The sequence below is a fragment of the Macaca nemestrina genome, chromosome 2 (genome assembly GCF_043159975.1).
Source record: "Macaca nemestrina isolate mMacNem1 chromosome 2, mMacNem.hap1, whole genome shotgun sequence".
NCBI lineage: Eukaryota > Metazoa > Chordata > Mammalia > Primates > Cercopithecidae > Macaca > Macaca nemestrina.
The window spans coordinates 118,165,216-118,185,897 of NC_092126.1; the positions used below are offsets into that span (position 1 = coordinate 118,165,216).

The 20,682-nt window shown below is 44.4% G+C and overlaps 1 protein-coding gene across 5 annotated transcripts in view; it reads left to right on the forward strand.

Annotated features, from left to right (window-relative positions):
• The window catches only part of LOC105480634 (calcium voltage-gated channel auxiliary subunit alpha2delta 3), a 932,903-nt gene that overhangs the window by 477,597 nt on the left and 434,624 nt on the right, over positions 1 to 20,682 (forward strand). For all 5 annotated transcript variants that reach the window (XR_011620085.1, XM_071091908.1, XM_071091909.1 and 2 more), the window contains one exon: positions 18,955 to 19,044. Coding sequence is in view for 4 of the 5 variants with exons in the window: in XM_071091908.1 (XP_070948009.1) it covers positions 18,955 to 19,044 (90 nt within the window). In the remaining variant the exon portion in view is untranslated. The remainder of the gene's footprint in view (positions 1 to 18,954; positions 19,045 to 20,682) is intronic.

Here is a 20,682-nt window from a genome sequence, read left to right on the forward strand (position 1 = left end):
TAACATGGTGAAACCCCATCTCTACTAAAAAATACAAAAAAACTAGCCAGGCAAGGTGGCGGGTGCCTGTAGTCCCAGCTACTCGGGAGGCTGAGGCAGGAGAATCACGTAAACCCAGGAGGCAAAGCTTGCAGTGAGCTGAGATCGTGCCACTGCACTCCAGCCTGGGCGACAGAGCAAGACTCTGTCTCGAAAAAAAAAAAAAAAAAAGTGTTATGGCCAAATTTCTTTGCACAATAAAGTAATAAGACTGTGTTTAAAAGAATGCACAATCTATTGAAGAAATGTATAACTAGGGACCTTCTTGCCATAGAAGAGGCTTGCAGGGGATAGAGGCTAAGTAGTGTCGGGAGGTGAATGGAACCCATGACGCTGAGGCCATTGAGTTGTGATCTGGAGTCAATACTTGCTAGAGACCTTGAGGAACTTAACCTTTTTCATCTGTTTTTTTAAACTACAACCCAAGGACCTATGCCCCCTGACTGAGCAATTGAGGGAGTGTTATGGACTGAATCATGTCACCCCAATAATTGTAGGTTTAAGCCCTAATCTTTAATGTGGATTTGGAGATGGGGTCTTTAAAAGGACAGTTAAGGTTAAATGAGGTCATAAGTGTGTGGCTGTGAGCCAATATGGTAGCTGTTCTTATTAGGAAAAGAGGCATCAGAGATACACATGCACAGAGAAAAGGTCACTAAAAGACCCAGCGATAAGGTGGCCATCTGTATACCAAGGAAGGAGGCCTCAGGAGAAACCAAAACTGCTGACACCTTTACCTTAGACTTCCAACCTCTAAAACTGTGAGAAAATATAGATCTGTTGTTTAAGCCACTCAGTCGATGATATTTTGTTATGGCAGCCCTGGCAAACTAATACAGCGGGAAACTGAGATAGAATGTAATTGTGTTGGAAAAATCTCAGGTCCTGCTTGCCCATCAAGTGACAAGGATGACTATGGAAACCTGGCATCCAACCATGTTTCTTAGAAAGAACAAGTTCATAGCATGCTTCTCTTTCTTTATTGGCAAAGCAGGTGTTTCTCAAAAATGTGCTTGAGGAAACCATGTACATCATAGTACAGGAAACCATGTACAACATAGTTCTATGATGTGATCTTAACACGTTTGCTAATAGGGAACAGAGTACAGGGGGTTTTGTGGTCAAAGAAAGCTTAAAATGACATGAAACAAATTTTAAATATGCTTCTTCACTGCAGGACTTCTCAGAGCTTTTAAAATGTTCATGTATATTATGACTCTCTCCAAGAGTTAAATAATTTATTTTATGGCATTTGCAAAGCTTTTTCTAGGAACACCATTTAATCAAGTAAGTTTTGTAGGTGGTGATTTGGGAAATGTTGTTGTGTACGTTTTCTTGGACTGCCATAACAAAGTACAACAAACTTGGTGGCTTAAAACAACAGAAGTATATTGTCTTACAGTTCTGGAGGCTAGAAGTTTGAAACCAAGGTGTGGGCAGGTCAGGCTTCCTCGGAAGCCTGCAAGGGAGATTCCTTCCTTGCCTCTTCTAGCCTCTGTTGGTGGCCATCAATCCTTGGCCTTCCTTGGTCTCTAGATGCATGACTACAGTCTCTGTCTCTGTCTTCATATGGTCATATTCTCCCTGTGTGTGGCTGTGTCTCTTATAAAAACGCCAGTCATACTAGATAAGGGGTCCATCCCAGTGACTTCATATTAATTAATTATGTTAGCAATGGCCCTGTCCTAAATAAGATCACATTCTAAGGTACTGGGGGTTTGGACTTCAACATGTCTTTTGTAGAACACAATTTAACCCAAAACACCTGCCAAGTACTTTGCAATGATTGGGATACATGCCTTAAAATTTTACTTGATTATCTTTCATTTTTGCTTCTTTCAGGATAAGCAGCTCCTTTTAATTTTACAATCCTTAAAGCAGAGGATTTTAATTTGCAGTGTAGCAGTAGAATCACAATGCTTTAAAAAAAAATCCCATTTCAGTGCCCTACCCACTTCAAGACTCTGATCTGGTGGGAGCTGGGTGATGGGTGTTAATGCAGGTTTGTTTGAAAACTGAAGCATCTGACAGACTAGCTCTGACTATATCTGGCTTCTGTATTTAAGAATTTTCCAGGACGCATGTTTTGGATCTTTTTTACTTTCCTTTTTTTTTTTTCTGAGACAGAGTTTCACTCTTGTCACCCAGAAGGAGTGATCTCGACTCACTGCAACCTCCGCCGCCCAAGTTCAAGTGATTCTCCTGCCTCAGCCTCCCAAGTAGCTGGGATTACAGATATGTGCCACCATGCCTGACTAATTTTGTATTGTTAGTAGAGAAGGGATTTCACCATGTTGGCCAGGCTGGTCTCGAACTCCTGACCTCAGGTGATCCACCCGCCTCAGCCTTCCAAAATGCTGAGATTACAGGAGTGAGCTACCACACCTGGCCTGGATTTTTTTTTTCTTTTTTCAAACACCTCTTCTCTAATCCCTGACTTTTTTTCACCAAATGTAGCATCGCCCTCTTTGCAAGTCTGTGGGCAGCATTCATGTCTCAGTCTTATCCCAGAATCCAGGAGAGAATGTGTCTGTGAGTTCTGTATCTGGGGGTTTGTCTTAATTGAGGGACTCAGCCAAGCCTCGTGCAGAAATAACCTTTGAGAGTTTATGTCAAAGTCAGAGCTCCACCTGAGCAAAGTGTGAATACAGCCTCGCTGGATTGAAATACATGTTACACCTGACTGTACTCTGTGCATATAGTTCTGTGTGTGGGGATGCGTAGGGCTTAGGTATGTTTTTGAGTCACATGTTTCTAATTGTCAACCCTTTCTCAGACTGTATTTGTGCTTCAGGAGGTTATTCGAATGATCTTTGCTGAGCAGCTTTCAAATAACTGTCTCTCAATTTCTGCATGTGAATTTATGTCCCACTTCCAAAGACTCAGACTGTGAATGACTTCTCTCCACAGATAGGGTCACCTTAGCCAGGTGCTCTTTTTTCTTTGTCTGCAAGATCCTTGGTGTGTCACTTATAATCATTCAGCAGTGGAATCATTTTTCTTCTAAAATGCCGACTGGAAGGGCCATTTTGTTAATTTAGTGTGCCTGCTTTTGTGCTCAAATGAGGAGTTTCCATAAAATGAGAACTATGGAATGATGAGGCCTGGGGTCCAGGACTATCCAGGCTCTTTGCTGACTTGTTCTCAGAAAGTGGGTAGAGTGCAGAGAAGAATCTTTTCAAACTTGGATAAGAATTGCCATCTTTAATATGTGACACCACCTTGAAAATTCAGATTTTGGCAGGATGTGGAGAGAGAAGAGTGAAAAAAATTCAGTGCCTATTCCAGAATTGCATATTGGAGTTATGTGGCATTTTCTGTTTTAAATAAATGAATTCAGCATACATACTGTTAAAGGGATGTTTGTTTTATCTTTTGAAAAAGATCATGCATCATATTAACTTGTTCCTGGTGCTGTACACATTCGCACAAGGACTATATTAAAAGGAAGAGATTTAAAGAAAGAATGGCAGTGCCCCCATAGTCTATCCCAGGAGTTGAGATTCACACCAGTTCTGTTCATTCTGCTAGTTGGCTGTCCCAGGGTTGGCTTCCTTCCCCTTCCTCTGCTCCCCTTGGGAAGAGGAAGGGGAAGGAAATGAGGAAGAGAGGGAAGTGAGAGCTTACAGCTGAAAATCAGCAGAGCTGATAAGGTTTGTTCCATAGAGCATGCCCTGTTGGAGGAGAATTTCTTTTCCCTAAATGGCCTGGTGTTTCCTGGTCAGACATCTTTGATCTGGGCTGGCTTCAGGGCCTTCTCCTGATTGACTGAGGAAACCCTCTCATGGATTCTCCCTGCTGTTGCTCTGACATTAATCATTTCTTTCTAGACTCATAATCATAGTCTACCTGGAATCAGAAGCAGCCCAAGGACTGAGCAACAGAGAAGAAGGCCAAGTTGGTTTTATGGAAGTAAAGTCAGGGAGGCCCGTGGAAGGCCTGAACCCCAAGTGAAGGACCTTCTCTAGCTCCCGCATTTATTATCTTTGTGAGGAGTATTATCCAGATCTCAGATGATTAGCATATTTTGCTGGTTTCTCTGTGATAGGAATAACGATTTCTTTCTAAAGTTCCTTTAAATTCAATTAGAGGTGAGTAGAGATATGTTAATTATACTCATGAAATCTACTGCCTACCAGGCCGAAAAGTAGATAAGGTCCAGGGCCCTGGGAAGAAGCCCTGATAACTGAGAAAGAACCAGCTCTGGGAAGGGATAAGACCAGCTGATGAATCTGAGGATGCCTACCTGCTAATCACCCCTTTTAAAACTTAGTTTTTCAGCCAGCTGAAATGACCTACCAGTCCATAGTGGCAGACAAGACTGGACCGCCTTATTACCCCCACAGTCCTGCATTGCTGGGATAAGCAGTCTGTGCAGAGGAGGGGCCCCTGTATTTGCTGGGGCTTAGGGATACAGGGAAGGGTTTTGGTGAACTGCTGTGAAAATGGACCACCCCCATGACTAGACATGACAAGCAGCCTGGCCACATTCACAGGTGGATACAAACAATAAATGTCAGGGGACGATCTCCACTCAGTGGATCAGAGTCACAGTGGATGTTTAGTTGACCTGTGACTTCCAGCCACAGACGTCTTACAGTGGACGCTATGTTTATTAATTTGCATTTTTACCTGCTAGGTAGACTGTACATTTGCAAAGAGGTGTTTTGCTTCAGAAAAATGACTTGGATATTTTAACAAGCTATATCTTTAATCTTCCAACAATGAATTCAAAAAGGAAAAAAGTTTCTTGTATTGGTGTATCATAAAAGTCTTTGTTGCAGAGATTTCTCTGCTGTTTTGTTTCCCTTGGTAGTGACTGAATCTTAATTTTCTGTAATGGGAGCACTCATTTCATGTCCTGAGGATGAAAATCCATGTTTCCATTTCTTGTGAATTACAGCTGTTTGGTTTTATAGCCTGTGAATGGCTCTGGGCCTCTCTTGCCTTGTTCTTTGAGGTCCATGTTTCTGTTTACTCATGGTCCACTGCTGCTAATCTAAGGGTCCCTGAGAAGGCTTTCTATCCCATATTATGAACCTACAGCCTGTCATTCCATCTTACCTCTGAGTCTTAAGGCCTCTTGATCCTTAAACAACCACTGCAGCCAATAACTTAGTGAATACATTAAATGCCTGGAAGTTCCTGCTGAGTCTGGCTCTTTGCTGCATTTCCAGACTCATGGTGTGCCGTGTTCCTTTTTCCTTTCTTTGCTCTGGATTCCGTGACTTTGTTACAATTATTTGTATATGCTCTGTTTCCTCCTACCCAAGAGCCTTGGTACCTACAAACACTATTTCTCCACCTACAAATCTCATTCTCTAGCAGCCCTGCCTTTACTTCCAGGCCCTCCTTTAGTGCCTCTGCTTTATACTACCAAATATACTACCAAATCACTATGAGCCTCTCCCTGATGGTACTTGCTACTCCTTCATGTAGCTGTGTGCTTGTTGATTGAGATCTCTCTCCACTGGCCTGTGAACTCTGCAGGAAGAGACCGGGTCTCCTCTTGTTCAATTGATCAAGCACAGCATGTTGTACTTGGTGGCTTCTTAATAACCATTTGATGACTCAGTGAATGTTGCAAGGATATTGGGATAAAATGTGTACCATGAGGAAAGGGAAGGAGAGTCTTTGGTAGCAAAGATGTGGGGCTAACATAGGCAGACTTCACTTCACTTAGACCAGAGGATGTTGCACCTAATGGGTGTCCTTGGAGCCCCTTCCATTGCTGAGGACAGAATTTGAATTCTCACTATAGTACTGGCCCAGGGCAGAACCTGTCTCACTCAAGCATGAAACTCCTGCCTATTTCATCAAATTGTTCTAATGCCAATCTATCCCTCACCATGTTTCCTGTTCTTGGAGTAAATTCCAGACCAGGGTCTAGCAAGTGCTTCCCCACTGTGTTTACTTGTCACTTTGCCTGTCAGATTTTTGGAGTAAGATTTGCACCACATTTTGTGCAAGCTTCTTAGATGGCCAGATTATCACTTTTCTTCTTTTCCCTTTTACTTGGCCCTCTTCAGTTATTTTTTCTGTTCCTCCTCATTCCCCAGGTGTATGCTCAAGGAAAATAGAGAGGTAATAGAGTGTAAATGGTTAAGAATGGTGAATTTCTTGGTTCCTTAGAGAAATGGCCGATTCTAGGTTAGGGGCAGAAGATGAACAAGATGAGCCTGTAACCTCTTGCTTATTGTGGTAGCAGGAAGCTATCCACTACTGTATGGGGACTTGGTATCAAGCCTGAAGAGAAGTGGCTCCCACTGGCCAAAGATGGGGTAAATTAAACATCCCTCCACCCCTCCCCAAAAAACACACAAAAATCATCAACATTTAGAAACATACGTGTTACAACCCATGCTGATACTAAAATGATGAAGCAGAAAAGTCACTGATGATACTAAAAAAAAAAAAAGAGTGTGGGAGATTCTCATTGATCGTCTTTGGAACAATCTTTATTTTGAAAACCAATAAAGAAATGAAGGGCAGCTAACGTTTATCCAATTTTCTTCTACAAGTGGTTCTTCAGCTGACTTAATAGTGCAAAAGAGGAAGCACTTCTTTGCAGAAATTGGTTATCTAATAAATGAAGAGAGATAATGAAATTAAAATATCACTATGGTGCAGCTTCTGATGAGTTAATGAATCTGGGCATTGGACATTGATGACTACCACCATTGCAAGGAGACTACTACTCATTTGTTGGAGGGAAGTAAAAACATCACGAATGAATACCAAATACCAAATAAATAAATAATATCAAATAAATAATTAAATATGTAGTCAAATCTGAATCCAGTCAAACTGCCCAATCTCACTCTCCATTTACTAAAATAGAGGGACAGAAGAACATGTTAAATGACACCTCAGGAATACAATCAGTAAAATCTGGATTCTGGAATGCTCTTCATGACCAACAAGTTATTTCAACAAAATTTGTGAGAAAAATAATGGAGCGGGAACTCTAGAATAAAAGACTTAAGAGATATCTCAACCAATCACAATGAGTAGATCTTATGTGAATCCTCATTCAAACTGGGTAACTCTGACATAAAGTGAAACATGTATTGTGGTTTGTTTTTAAAATGTTTACAGATGAAATAATATGATATCTGGGATGTGCTTTGCAATAATCTAGATGAGTATATTAGTTATCTGCTCTAGTGGAACAAATTACCCCTAAAATTAATAGCTAAAACAGCGGTCCTCAACCCACAGGCTGGTCTCTGGTTTGTTAGGAACCAGGCTGCACAGCAGAAGATAAGTAGTGGGCGAGTGAGCAAGCATTACCACCTGAGCTCTGCCTCAGATCAGCCAGCAGCGGCATTGGATTCTCCCCAGGAGTGCAAACCTTATTGTGAACTATGCATACAAGGGATCTAGGTTGTGCACCCCTTATGAGAATCTAAGTAATGCCTGATGATCTGAGGTGGAACAGTTTCACCCCCCGCTACTATCCCCCCGCTACCTCCCCACAACCCGTCCTTGGACAAATTGTCTTCCATGAAACCAGTCTCTGGTGCCAAAAAGATTGGGGACCATAGGCTTACAACAACAAACATTTATTATCTCATATAGTTCCTGGACTCAAGAACCCAGGAGTAGCCTGGCTGGGTTGTTCTGGCTCAGAGTCTCTAGTGAAGTTGCATTTGGGATGTAGGCTGAGGGCTGGTCTTCCGAGGGTTGGCTAGGATGGAAGATCTATGTCTAAGCTAATTCATATGGCTCTTGGAAAGAGACTTCAGTTCCCTGACAGCTGTTGGTTGGAAGCTTCAGTTTCTTACTCCATGGCACCTCCCCAGGGCTGCTTCCAGCAAAGCAGTTGGCTTCCTCCAGAGGGAAGTATCCAAGAGAGATCAGACAAGCAACTGTGATAGAAGCTGTAGTGTTACTTACAACCTAATCTTGCAGGTGGCATACCATCATTTCTATGATATTCTCTTAGTTGCAGAGACCAACCCTAGTGTAATGTAAGAGGACCCAACACAAGGGTCTGCGTATCAGTGGGTGAGAATCTTTGGAGGCCATTTTGGAGGTTGGTTGCCAAAAGGGACATTGATGTAGATGGTGCCAGGGTATTGATAAAACAAGATTGACTGTAAATTGATAATTAAAATTTTTAATATAAAAAGTTTCTGGTAAAAAAACCACAACTTTTTAGAGACCAAATGCTTGGATGTAAGCCCCAGCTCTACCGTTTATTAGCTGTGAGACCTAGTCAAGTGATGTGAATTCATTCTCTCATTCTTAAAAGGAGGGTAATAAGAGTATCTACCTTCTGTCTGGGGATTGTTGTGAGGATTGAACTGATGAGTGCTCAGAGCGAAGGCTGGTGTGTAGAGGAGACCCGGAGAATATTAGTTGAAGGTAGTAGTCTCTTCCCTTCTCTCTTGGGCACTGTCTTTCTGCTGGGCCTGAAAACATGCCTGGACCTGGACCACCTATTTTCTAGAAATGCTTTTTTCTAACTTTTAAGAAGTGTATTGTGATTTTCCCTGGGAAAAGCTACCATTTATTTTTTATCTGATCTTCTCACTACATGTATGTCTGCCCCCACATGCTGCTAGAGGAAATGAGTGCAGTGTGAGTGTGCATGTGGAAGTGCACGTGCTTGGGGACACCTTTGCTCCCCTGGCCTGTATCTGCATGTTTTTCTAGAATATGGACCTTGCTACTGTCACTAAAAGGCTGTACCTCTTCTGAGAAGCTGCTTATAAGTCAACTATTCTTAGCTGTCCAGCACCCTTCTCTCCCCTCCTTTCCATGAAATCCCTCTGTCCTTAGAAAACCCATTTGGCGAAGTCAGGTAGGACTTTCCCCATTTCTTCTCACCACAACCTCAAGTTCAGACGTGGCCATGTGATCCAGACCTGAGTAAGTCAGAGGTCCCATTCTCTGGCCACCTGATTGGCTCAGGCCCAGACACACAACCTAAGTTGGCCTGATCAGAGTATTTCTGGGGACTTTTCTGATAGCAATATTGCTGAAACTGCTCTTGGGCAAAGTTGCCAGATTTTGCAAAACAAACAGGGCACTCAACTTTAAATTTCAGATAAACAAAGAATATATTTTTATTATATTCATTGTTATGTATCCAAAATTCAAAGTTAATTGGGCATCCTATATTTATCTGGCAACCCTAGCTCTTGCCAGTGGGCAGGCTGAGCTAGGAGGATGTGAGACCACTGATGTAGGCAGCTGTGTGCTCAAGAGCTTGCTGGGGGAGTGAAACCAAGTAGAGCCAGGAGATATAATAGAGAAGAGAGACTGAGCCCTGAGGCCCTCACTGGCTCCCCGTCCCTTCCTTCACTGACGCAGCTGCACTTCCAGTCTTCTCGTTCTAGGAGCCATTACTTTCCTTTTTCTGTATGTAGAGTTAGAGTTTTTTAATAGACTAAAAATACAGTGCCATAAGGCATTACAAGCCACAAGTGCCCTACTAATAAGATTTAGTGTTTACTGAGTGCCTACTATATGCTGATCTCTGTATGAAGCACTCTGTCTACATTATCTCATTAAGTCCTCATAGTCACTGTGCATGGTATAAATGAAGAAATTTTTGGCTCAATTATTTGTCTTCCATGAGGTTGTTATAATTATCTTACTACACATATGCACTATAATGTGAGTACAAAGATGTTTACTGTAGTAATGTTGAAAACATAAAATACTGAAAATTTAAGTTTTCACTAGTAGGGGACTGGTCAAATTAATGTTGATACATACATACATACGTACATACATATATATGTATATGCACACACACACACACACAGTGCCTTACAGGGTATTTGTTTACTCAGAGACTTGAATAAGAGTGGAAGAAATTCAGACAATTAAGTTTAATACCCATATGTAATTAAGCTTGGCAAAATACAGAGATCATTGAAACAAACACATTTTAATTGAATATAAGTTTTATAAATGCTACAAATCTTCCAAGTGCTCATACAGAAAATGTCCAAATTTAATTGTCCCTGGGGTCACATTTCTTTGCTGAGCTGTCCCAGAAATGAATGTAGCAACCACTGAGTGGGCAGTATGACTCCTAACCTGTGTCTCAGCACACACTGCTCCCCCATCCTGGGCCGTAGCTTTGCATTGAGTGCAAAGAACTGTATGTGTGACTGTGAGGTGATGGTTTGATGCAGATGAGTGCACTGGCACCCACAGCACTGGTCTGCATCACATTCCCCCTGGGTGCTGGCTATCAATACACACCTCTTCTGAGCTGAAGCATTCTCAGAGCTGGCACTGTGTTTGTAATGAACTGAAACTGACTTCTGTCTACCCTGGCACGCCGCAGCCACTGAAAACATTCTTCCTCCAAGAAACACATTTGAATCAAGTCAAGATTTTCATGAAGTTCATAAAGGATAAATGGAGACCTTCAGAAATGTCAGAGAGACATGAAGGGTGAGGCCTACTGTGTACACACACTGCCATGCCATGCAGAGACACAACACAGGCCTCCTGTCCATGCAGCACTGGGCTTCAGCTTTTCCCAGGCTTTCAGGGGTTCACAAAGCCTAGTTTCCTAAGATGCACTGACAAGTCCGTGTGACCTCACAAGAAGGAAGATGAGCTCTTGTAATATGGCTCCTCTTGGAGCTGGCCTTGCTCACGGGCATGGTAATCATCATGTCCCTCCTTCTCAGCAGTTACTTGGAAATGTGCTGTGCTTTGGTGGAGGGACCATTCCACTTTAGGTATTTCCCAGTTGTAGAGAATTGCCAGTTCTGAGCTCGTCACCATCATCTGCGTGAAATAATTAGTGCTTTTGCCATTGAAATGAGGATGTAGCTAATCTGACTACCTGGATGAAATAACATTCATTGTTCACACAGGAGATCTATCTTTTCTCTAATTTGGCACTGGCATTAAACAGCTGCTACCTTCAGACACATCAATTTGTTACACACACGTGAAGGAGAAATGGGGAATGGCTCAGATGCCGTTCTATCAGTGTCTGTACTGTCTCCCCCGAATTGCAAACAACTGGGTCTGCCTCCTTCCTACCAGCTTTCTTCAGCCATTCTGTTTTCTTCTTTGAGAAATACCATGTCACTTCTTCCCATGGGAATCAAATGACAGTCTGATTTATTGGAACCCAGGCTTGGTGGTAGCCATGTCATAAGATATGTGCCTTAACTATAAAATAGATTGGCTCTGCACCACCCTAACATCCCTGAGAGATTTGCCCCAAAGAGGCTCTAAAAGTCAGCCAAGGGAGTTCTCAGACTAAACAGGAATATGGGAGACTCATCCCAGGTTGAGGTTAGGGTTGGGTGTGCGTGTGTTGTGAGGAGGAATTAGATCAAGAGGAGGTGTCCAGATTTATATCAGATAATCTTGTGGGGTAATATCCAAATCAGCGGGGAGGACAGGTGTGGGCACACTTTGAGCCTCTGATAAAATGGGCTTCTGCACTTTGGGCTTGGAACACAGTAGTAGTGGGACCACAGAACCCTGTGAGCCTTATCTGGAAGTCTCACTGAGGAGTTTGGCATCAGAATAGGCGGCTGTTGGGATCCTGCTCATCATTTAGGCTGATAGGAGCCACATCTCTGTTTTAGGAGAAAGCAGGCAATCCTGTATCTGTTTACTGATAGAACTGAAAATGAAAGAGGCTCTACAGAATACTCTTACCTTTAGTGCCTTAATTTTAATTTTACAGTCAGCTTAAGCTACCTGACAGCCACAGTGCAAAGTGATCTATTAAAGTGAAGTCCATTTGAGACACCTGCACTGTAGCAGCACACCAGAATTCTGTGCTGCATGCGAATAGGGTGGCAGGGAGCCACAGACACCATCTTTCAGGTGTCTCCTCACAGGCATACTCCGTTGCTTCATGGGATTTCACTTACAAATCACAGATTCAAAAATACAATTATAAAGAATTTCAGGACAATAGTAGCAAAGCATTAAATCAAACACTTGAGTCCTTCTGAAAACGGGACCCTGGGCCACTGCATATGTCACATCCCCTCAAAACCAGCCCTGCACAGGATCTTAGCTTTGCACACGAACCGAAAGTCTCTGCACCCACCTGCATGCTGTACTTTATCAGGGACATAGAAAGCTGAGCCCTGGGCGCTGGGAAGGGGCCCTATTGCATAGAAATTCAGATATGGGACTCAGCACTTTGAAATCCACTCTGCTGTCTTGAGCTTTCTAGTGTCCTTGGCCTGCATGTAAAATAAGAATGTAATAGTACCTTTCTTTTAGGGGTGTTAGGAGGATCAAGCAAAGTAATGTACAAAAAGCATGAGGTGCCTAGCATACAGTTGTCACTCTGCCAGTATTCGCTGCCCTTGGAGGACTTGGTGAGGTGATTTCTGAAGCCTTCCCAGGGGGAGCTGCTGCAGCAACCTTTGTCCACTCCTAATGGGTACGAAATTCATGTCTGCACTATTTGAATGACCCTGATGGGTGTCATTGATAGATGGCCATTAGCCTTCCTTCCAAATAGCGGCTGTACTCCCAGCCAGGACCACCAGCTCTCAAGGGCTTGTTTTGTCCACTGATGTCCATTTGACACCTTGCTCTTGATTGGAAGGACTCAAATGTGTTTATTATAATTACATAGACAGGAAAGAACATGATTGCTATGATCACAGAGAGTCATCAGTATGATTCAACTAAACTGAATGCTGGTGAAGGAGAGGCTTATTTTACCGGGATCCTCCGCTGGCCTGAACGTTGTGGCTGTTTGTCAGAGATAAGCGGATGTGGCTGTGCTGCTGGCATTCGGGCACAGGGAGTGGTGCCGTCGGCGTGGGCTCATCTCCCCAGGTGTTAAGCTGTACTAATTGCTTTGGAAGCAAGGGTTTTTCCTGGGCAGCAGCATATGCTGCATGCGTCGCCTGAAGCAAAGATAAAGAGCCACCCTCCTCCTCCTTTATTGAGGTTTAATAATAAAATGGGACTGTCACCATTTCCAATAAACAGTTTATTTTAATTGAGAAAAACAATGAGAACTGGCCACCTTTTGGTACACAGCTGTTGAGCGTCTCCCTGACTTGGGTGATCTGGAGCCTTCTGTTCTGTAGCTGTGCCCTTGAGGTACTCGGGTCCTGGGGTCAGTGAAGTCAGCTATATGTCTCTATCCATTTAAGCAAACCTGGCCCTTAAAAGGCAAAATAAGTCCTTTTCTAAGGTCTGTTAGATTATAAAGTTGCAACCCAAGAAGTGGCCATAGAAAATGCTGGAGATGTAGTCTGTTTTAATTTTCACATGTTGAAGACAGTCCTTTCTTTTAGTGAATACGAAATGAAAGTCTCACTTTTTTTTCCTGTCACCAAAATTCTTTCAGATGACTTTTTTTTCAGGTCCCCCAGGGAGAAGTCAACCCAGTATCCCCAAGTATCAGAGGGAAATGAAGGCACAGATAAGGCAGTGTCTTACTCAGGCTTGTAGAGAGGGTGAATGTCAGAGCAGGAATTGGAAGTCCTGCCTGCTGTTCAGAGGCACTGATGCTCTCGCTGCCCCACCCACTACTCGGGTGCTTTCCCATCCCCATTTCACAGCAGGCAGAATTGAAGCCAGAGAACTAAAGCCACTTGTCTTGGGGGTTCAGTTGGTAAATGGTATAATCAGCATTGGAACTCAGTCTCCGGACCCCCAGTTCAGTTTTTGTTTGTTTGTTTGTTTGTTTTGAGATGGACTCTCACTCTGTCACCCAGGCTGGAATGCAGTGGTTCAATCTTGGCTCACTGCAAGCTCCGCCTCATGGGTTCATGCCATTCTCCTGCCTCAGCCTCCCAAGTGGCCGGGACTACAGGCGTCCGCCACCACGCCCGGCTAATTTTTTTTTTGTATTTTTAGTAGAGATGGGGTTTCACTGTATTAGCCAGGATGGTTGCGATCTTTTAACCTCATGATCTGCCTGCCTTGGCCTCCCAAAGTGCTAGGATTATAGGCGTGAGCCACCGCGCCGGCCAGTTTTTTTTTTTTTTTTTTTTAAACCTGAGTTCATAGGGCGTGTATACCAATTGCCTCCACACAATAGCAATGATATGATGGCAGTAAACATAACAATTTCTGGATCTTACAATGACCACAACTGGGAGTAGAGAAAAAGAAATCTGTAGTGATGAAGATGATGCAGGGCAGTCAGCCAGGCCCCTTCCTTCACTTCCAGACACGACCCTTGGGGTGCACATGGTTGGGGTTGATCATCAGCAAAATCACAAATTCCTCCGTGCCATGGGTCGTCAAAGCACTGGCTGTTAAAGCCTTGAGCACTGAGAGCCTGCTGTGTATAAAGTGCTGTGTTCAGTCTAGCACAGGTGCGGTAAACGGATCGCACCGTATAATGGCTGTGATTAAGAAGGGGAAGAGGGGCATAGAGGAGAAGAGGAAGATCATTTTAATGCAGGGGAAGCTTTCATGAGGTATGGTTTCGGTAGCCAGGGTCATTGGTTTAGTTGTGGTAATCATAAGGGATCTTTTCAATTGAGTGGCCCACATCAGCTAAAACTGGTTAAGCAGAGGAGCAAAAGTGTTGGTTCACTTACCTAAAAGGCCAGACATGCCTGGATCTAGGGGCTCAAGCCTTGTTGTCGCCATCCTGCCCTGGCTCCTCCATGTGGGCTTTGCTCTCGGCAGCTGTTACCTTCATTCAGGTGAGCACCTCCTGTGCCGTGGCAGGATGACTGCTGGCAGCCCTAGGCTTCCTCTCAGCAATCCGCATGGAAAGAGAGAGTCCTTCCTCCCACCTGCCAGCAGAATTCCAGGAATTGGCTCACTGCCCATGCACGACTGTGGCCCTTGGGGTGGAATTCATAGACTGGAAAGGTCTGATAAATCGTCCCACTTCTTGATTTGGGAGGGCGGGAGGGAGAGAGACATTAACTTCTCTCAAATCATGTGAATTATGGGTTGGTGGAAGAGAAGGAAAATCAGAAGAAGGGGAATTGATGCTGGGCAGGCAAAACTCGCACATGTCCCTGGGTCCAGGCCTTAGACCTTCCTCTGACTCACCATTAGTCCATGGCTTGAGGGAAGGAAGGTCCATTTTAACCCCTGTCTCTGGGTCAGTGCAGTCCAGTCGCACTTTCTGCAGTGATGGCCATGTTCATTAATTGGCAGTGTCCAGTGCAGTAGCCACAAGCCAAATGTGGCTAATGAGCACTTGAAATGAGGTTAGCACACCTGGGGACTGTATTTTTAATGTTAGGTAATTTTATTGATAATTAAATTTAAATGTAAGTTCTATGTGTGGCTCAAGGCTACCTAACTGGACAGAGCAGCTCTTAATGGAGGACACATCATGGGAGATAGTTCCCTGGGAGACAAGAGCTGGTTTTGTGTAGGAGAGTTGGGCAGAGGGCTAAATGCAGCTCCGAAGACGAGGTTGGTGATCTGGGTCAGGGTGTGGAGGAGGAGAAGAGGGAGTTTGGACATGAGAGAGAGAGGAGAGAGAAAGGAACACAGAGAGTCCTTTATCGGTGGCATCATTTGGGAGTCCTTAACTTGAGAAAATAGTTTTTCCATCTAATATATGTACCAGGAAGAATCAAATTCACAACTGACGTTGTTATAAAAGCTAATTAAGGGGAACTCCGTAACATGTTGTTACATTTGATCTAAATGTCCAACTGTAAAACATCAACCATTGCCTGAAGTGCCACATAAGCTACACATAGATGAAAAGAAAAATTAAATATTGTGCAGGTTATTTTAAAAAATGCTGTGTAGGCTGGGCCTGGTGGCTCACACCTATAATCCCAGCACTTTGGGAGGCCGAGGCGGGCAGATTACAAGGTCAGGAGATTGAGATCATCCTGGCCAACACGGTGAAACTAAAAATACAAAAAATTAGCCGGGCATGGTGGTGGGCGCCTGTAGTCCCAGCTACTCGGGAGGCTGAGGCAGGAAGATGGTGTGAACCCGTGAGGCGGAGTTTGCAGTGAGTCAAGGTCACGCCACTGCACTCCAGCCTGGGCGACAGAGTGAGACTATTCTGTCTAAAAAAAAAAAAAAAAAAAAAAAAAGGCCGGGCGCGGTGGCTCACGCCTGTAATCCCTGCACTTTGGGAGGCCGAGGCGGGCGGATCACGAGGTCAGTAGATCGAGACCATCCTGGCTAACACGGTGAAACCCCGTCTCTACTAAAATACAAAAAATTAGCCGGGCGCAGTGGCGGGCGCCTGTAGTCCCAGCTACTCCGGAGGCTGAGGCAGGAGAATGGCGCGAACCTGGGAGGCGGAGCTTGCAGTGAGCCGAGATGGTGCCACTGCACTCCAGCCTGGGCGACAGAGTGAAAACTCCGCCTCAAAAAAAAAAAAAAAAAAAAAAAAAAAAAAGAAAAAAGAAAAAATGCTGTGTTAACTTGCATGACTGAGTACAATTAAAGGCATTTGGCAGAAATGACATCAGGCAAATAGAATAAACTTGTAAAGGCAGAGTCTGGCCACAGCTTTGTGAATCTAGGGCCAGTTAATGACCAGCCTCTCAGTGAGCTGTGTGATAGGTGTTTCATCATGCTCCATATCCCTAGGTGGGTGCAGGAGGGTGTGGGGACCACCGCGAGTTGACACTTTCAGAGCCTAAGTCCTCATGGTGGTCACAATCCTGATTTCCACGGGGGGATGGTTGTTGATGAAGGCAGACTCCCCTCCTGCCCAACTGCAGCTGGGATGCCTGGCTTCCTTAGACTCGGTTAATTGCCTAGATTTGTTCACCAAGCATTCCTGGAGGACCTGCCATGCACTTGGCATCCTGATGGGCCTTGAGAACTGGGCAGGAAGAAAAGAGAAGCACAAAGCTTGGCTCCTGGCCCTGAGGTTTGCCTAGTTCCCTGGCCCTCAGCATTCCCCTCCCCCATCACTCAAGCCGTTTGATCATCCCCTGAAGACTTAGCTCCCACCCAGGAGCAGAGATTAAAGTGAGCATTCTGGAGCCAGACTGCCCAGGTACATGTCAAGCCCATGGCAAGTGCCTGGCATACAAGATGCTCAAAAAAAAAACAAAAAAAAACCACAACTTTTATTTTGCTAATTTAGAGAAACAACAGGTATACAGCAGAAAGAAGAAGGGCATTAGAGTAGGTGAAGCTGACCTGGATTGAAACCTGGGCCAGGCAACTAGGTGGTGTGTGTATTTGGACACAGTTCTTAGCCTCAGTCTCTCTATCTGTAAAGTGGCATGATGGAACCTCACATGATTGTCATGAAGACTCAGTTGCACTGTATTTTTTTAAGGGCCTAACACCAGGCAGGCTTCAATAATGGTGGCTGCTCTGATGGGCCAGAGGGCAAGCAAGGTTGCTATGAAAGTGGAGCAGGCCAGGGAAGAGGGTCTTGTGGGTTGTATATGTGCCCGAGGTGAGCCACCAGTTTCAAATTCAGCCTCAATTCATGTTAGGCCCAGGTGTCATTCAAACCTTTTTACCGTGAAGAACCCACCCAAACTTTGGAGTTCACATTGGCACCATCTTGCTGGCAGATCTTCTGTCCATCTCAATGATTGGGGGCTCCTACTGCTTCTAAGGGGACCCAGGGAGAGACAGAACAGCATCTTAGAGCAATCAGCATGCCCTAAGATTTGTGTCTATGATCCATTTTGATTCCATGATCATTTTGGGGGTCCTAAGGCAGTGTGGCCCGTTAGACACATCATGAATGGGTTTCACCAACTGAGTGCTGATGGCATGCTTGGGGCATTGTTGGGTGTTAGGGCGTGGTAAGAGAAAGAAAGCCCTCCTTAGTAAGTAAATCATAGGTGGATATTTTCCATGAGCTCATTCTTCCTGCTCCTCTCCCTCCTGGTGACTCCTCCAGCCGGTTTCCCCAGCGGACAAAAGTGGGGATGCCTTTGGGGAGAGAATAATCCATTTCAATAGAAAAAGCAAGGGGTTCAGAATGCAGTGACTGGAAAGCAAAGCCAGGCCGTGGTGCCACCGTGGGTGTGGGCTTTGGGTGTGAGCTTTTGAGTCACTCATACATGCGTGTATTCCTGGACATGCATTGTGTGCACTGACCTGTTCCTGGGCATGAGCCTGAATTCGCTCTTGCACCTTTGTCGGGAAACAGAAATGTGTGGGGTTTGCATTTACTTTCTTTTGTCCCCTTTAATCTCCAGCTGATGCTGAGCTTCTGCAGAGCAAGAAGAGTCTTAGGGCCTACTCTGGAAGAACCTCACTCCCGTTCTCCTTATTCCTTGGAGCTCTTTTGGATTTCTAGCCTGTGTCTCTGTTGTTATAATCGTAGTTTTCATGTTGTCATCCAGTCTTTATCGCTGCTCCTTAGAGCTATCTACTGAGAACTTTCTGTGTGTATCATACTATGGTAGATATGAAGACAGAGTAATGCTGTATCTTAAGAAATGTCACAGTCTTGGGTGGCGATGGAGTTTAATTATGCAGTGCTCAGTGAAAGGTGGATCTGAGTACCTGATGGCAGCATGGAGTCACAAAGGAAGCATTCTAGGCTAGTCGCAGAGGCTAATGGTCTGAGAAGAGGGTTATGGCCATATGAGATTTGACAAGTAGATGGGAGAGAGTGTGGCAGGAGAGCCAGAGAATGGATTGAGAGTGGGTTCCCAGTGGAGGGGTGCATATGCAGAGTCCTAAATGTGATCAGGAGTGGGAGAGTAGGGGTAGGAGAGAAAAAGAGTCACCAACAATGAAACTGGAGAGGAAAGTGGCAGTTTTAGATGAATTAAATACTTTTCACCAGAGTTCAATTGATTTTCTTCCTAAACTGTAACTGAAGCTAAACCATGAATATTGAAGGTGAATTTTACATTGAGTAAGTTCTTATGTTTTGAATGTAGAAGGAAAAAGTAAATTATGACTGGTTGGATCTGAGAATCATTGGTCTTGCCATGGCATACATCTAATTCATTCAAGGTTGGTGTTTCACATAACAGGACAGACACTAATGGATTTTCTGCTTTGTTGTTTCAGCACTTCAGGGAGCATCTGGACAAACTTTTTGCCAAAGGAATTGGAATGTTGGATATAGCTCTGAATGAGGCCTTCAACATTCTGAGTGATGTAAGTTCCTCTTTGATTTGCCTTTCCCATCCCCTGGAGAATAGATGGGTGTTGTTTTAAAAAATTGTGGGCCAGGCTGGGCGCTGTGGCTCAGGCCTGTAATCCCAACACTTTGGGAGGCTGAGGTGGGCGGATCACGAGGTCAGGAGATCGAGACCATCCTGGTTAACACAGTGAAATCCCGTCTCTTCTAAAAATACAAAAAATCAGCTGGGCGTGGTAGCAGGTGCCTGTAGTCCCAGCTACTCAGGAGGCTGAGGCAGGAGAATGGTGTGAACTTGGGAGGCGGAGCTTGCAGCGAGCCAAGATTGTGCCACTGCACTCCAGCCTGGGCCACAGAGGGAGACACCTTCTCAAAAAAAAAAAAAAAAAAAAAAAAAAAAAAAAATATATATATATATATATATATATATATATATATATATATATATATATAAAATAAAATGTGGGCCAGCTGTGGCTGACACTGAGCAGATCTGCAGGCATGGGATGGGAGAGTGAGATTGGCTGGCCATTTAAGTCATCTAGGGAACCAGGTGCCAGCCAGTGAGGTCAAACCAGAGCAGAGTGGGGAAGAGAGGGTGCTAGGGTATGAAACCATGGAAGCAGCAGGAGCCAAATTGAGTAGCGTCGTAGAGACACTAATGAGGGCTTTGACTCTGTGTGGAGTGGAACTGGGGTCTAGGCAAAGAATGACATAATCTTGAACTCAATAGCATTTTTCGGGCTGCTGTATTTAGAAGCAACTATAGGAGGGCAAGGACATTAAGTTATCTGGGTAAAGAAAATGGTGATTTGGACTAGGGAGATAGCAATGAAGATGTTAAGAAGCAGAAAAATAAAAACCACTCAAGGTATTTTAAATAGTAGGAGTTTAATTCAGGCAATTGATGGCCTAAGGGATGGAAAAGCTGAGAAACCAGAGAATGAAGCAATCCACAGATTAGCATCAGCAGGAGGCATCTCCTCTGTAGGGCAGGGGGTACAACAGGCAGGAGGGGTGACATCAGAGCCGAGTCACTGTGGCCATTCAAATAGGAACAGAACTGGGGAGGAGGCTACCCAAGAAGAACTGTGACCATAGAGGGAAGGATCTGACCTGTGGAAGCTGGAACTGTGGAGGAGACACAGTTATAGCCAGAAAATGCCTATCCCCTGAGAGTGTACAGAAATTGCTTAGAAATACCTTGATTCCTTCCTTGCTTCCTTTCCCCTTTATGTGATCCTTGTCAAAACTGATGGGGAGCTTGAGAGCTGTGGTTTGCAGGAAGAAGGCATGGGATAGTCTGAGAACAAACAGGCACTACATGGAGCAACATCACCTTGAGGTGTCAAGCAGGAGCTGGGAGACCAGCAGAGGCTCCCAAGGCCTTGCTGCTGTTGGTCTCCAGGCGGCTCTGTAGGTCAGGCTGTTGTCATTTTGCAGGTGAGCAGGCAGAGGCCCAGGCAGGTGAGTCATTCACTCCACAGTGCATAACTTGTATTGTGGGTTAGTTACACCTGACTCCAAAACTTGAGTTTTTACTGCTCAGCTATACTGGCCTCTCAAGAAAGGCTAGGCCCTAATTTCTAGACTCTGTTTTACCAATAGTACCTGTTGCCATGAAGATGACTATTTAGATCTCAGTCCTGAGCCAG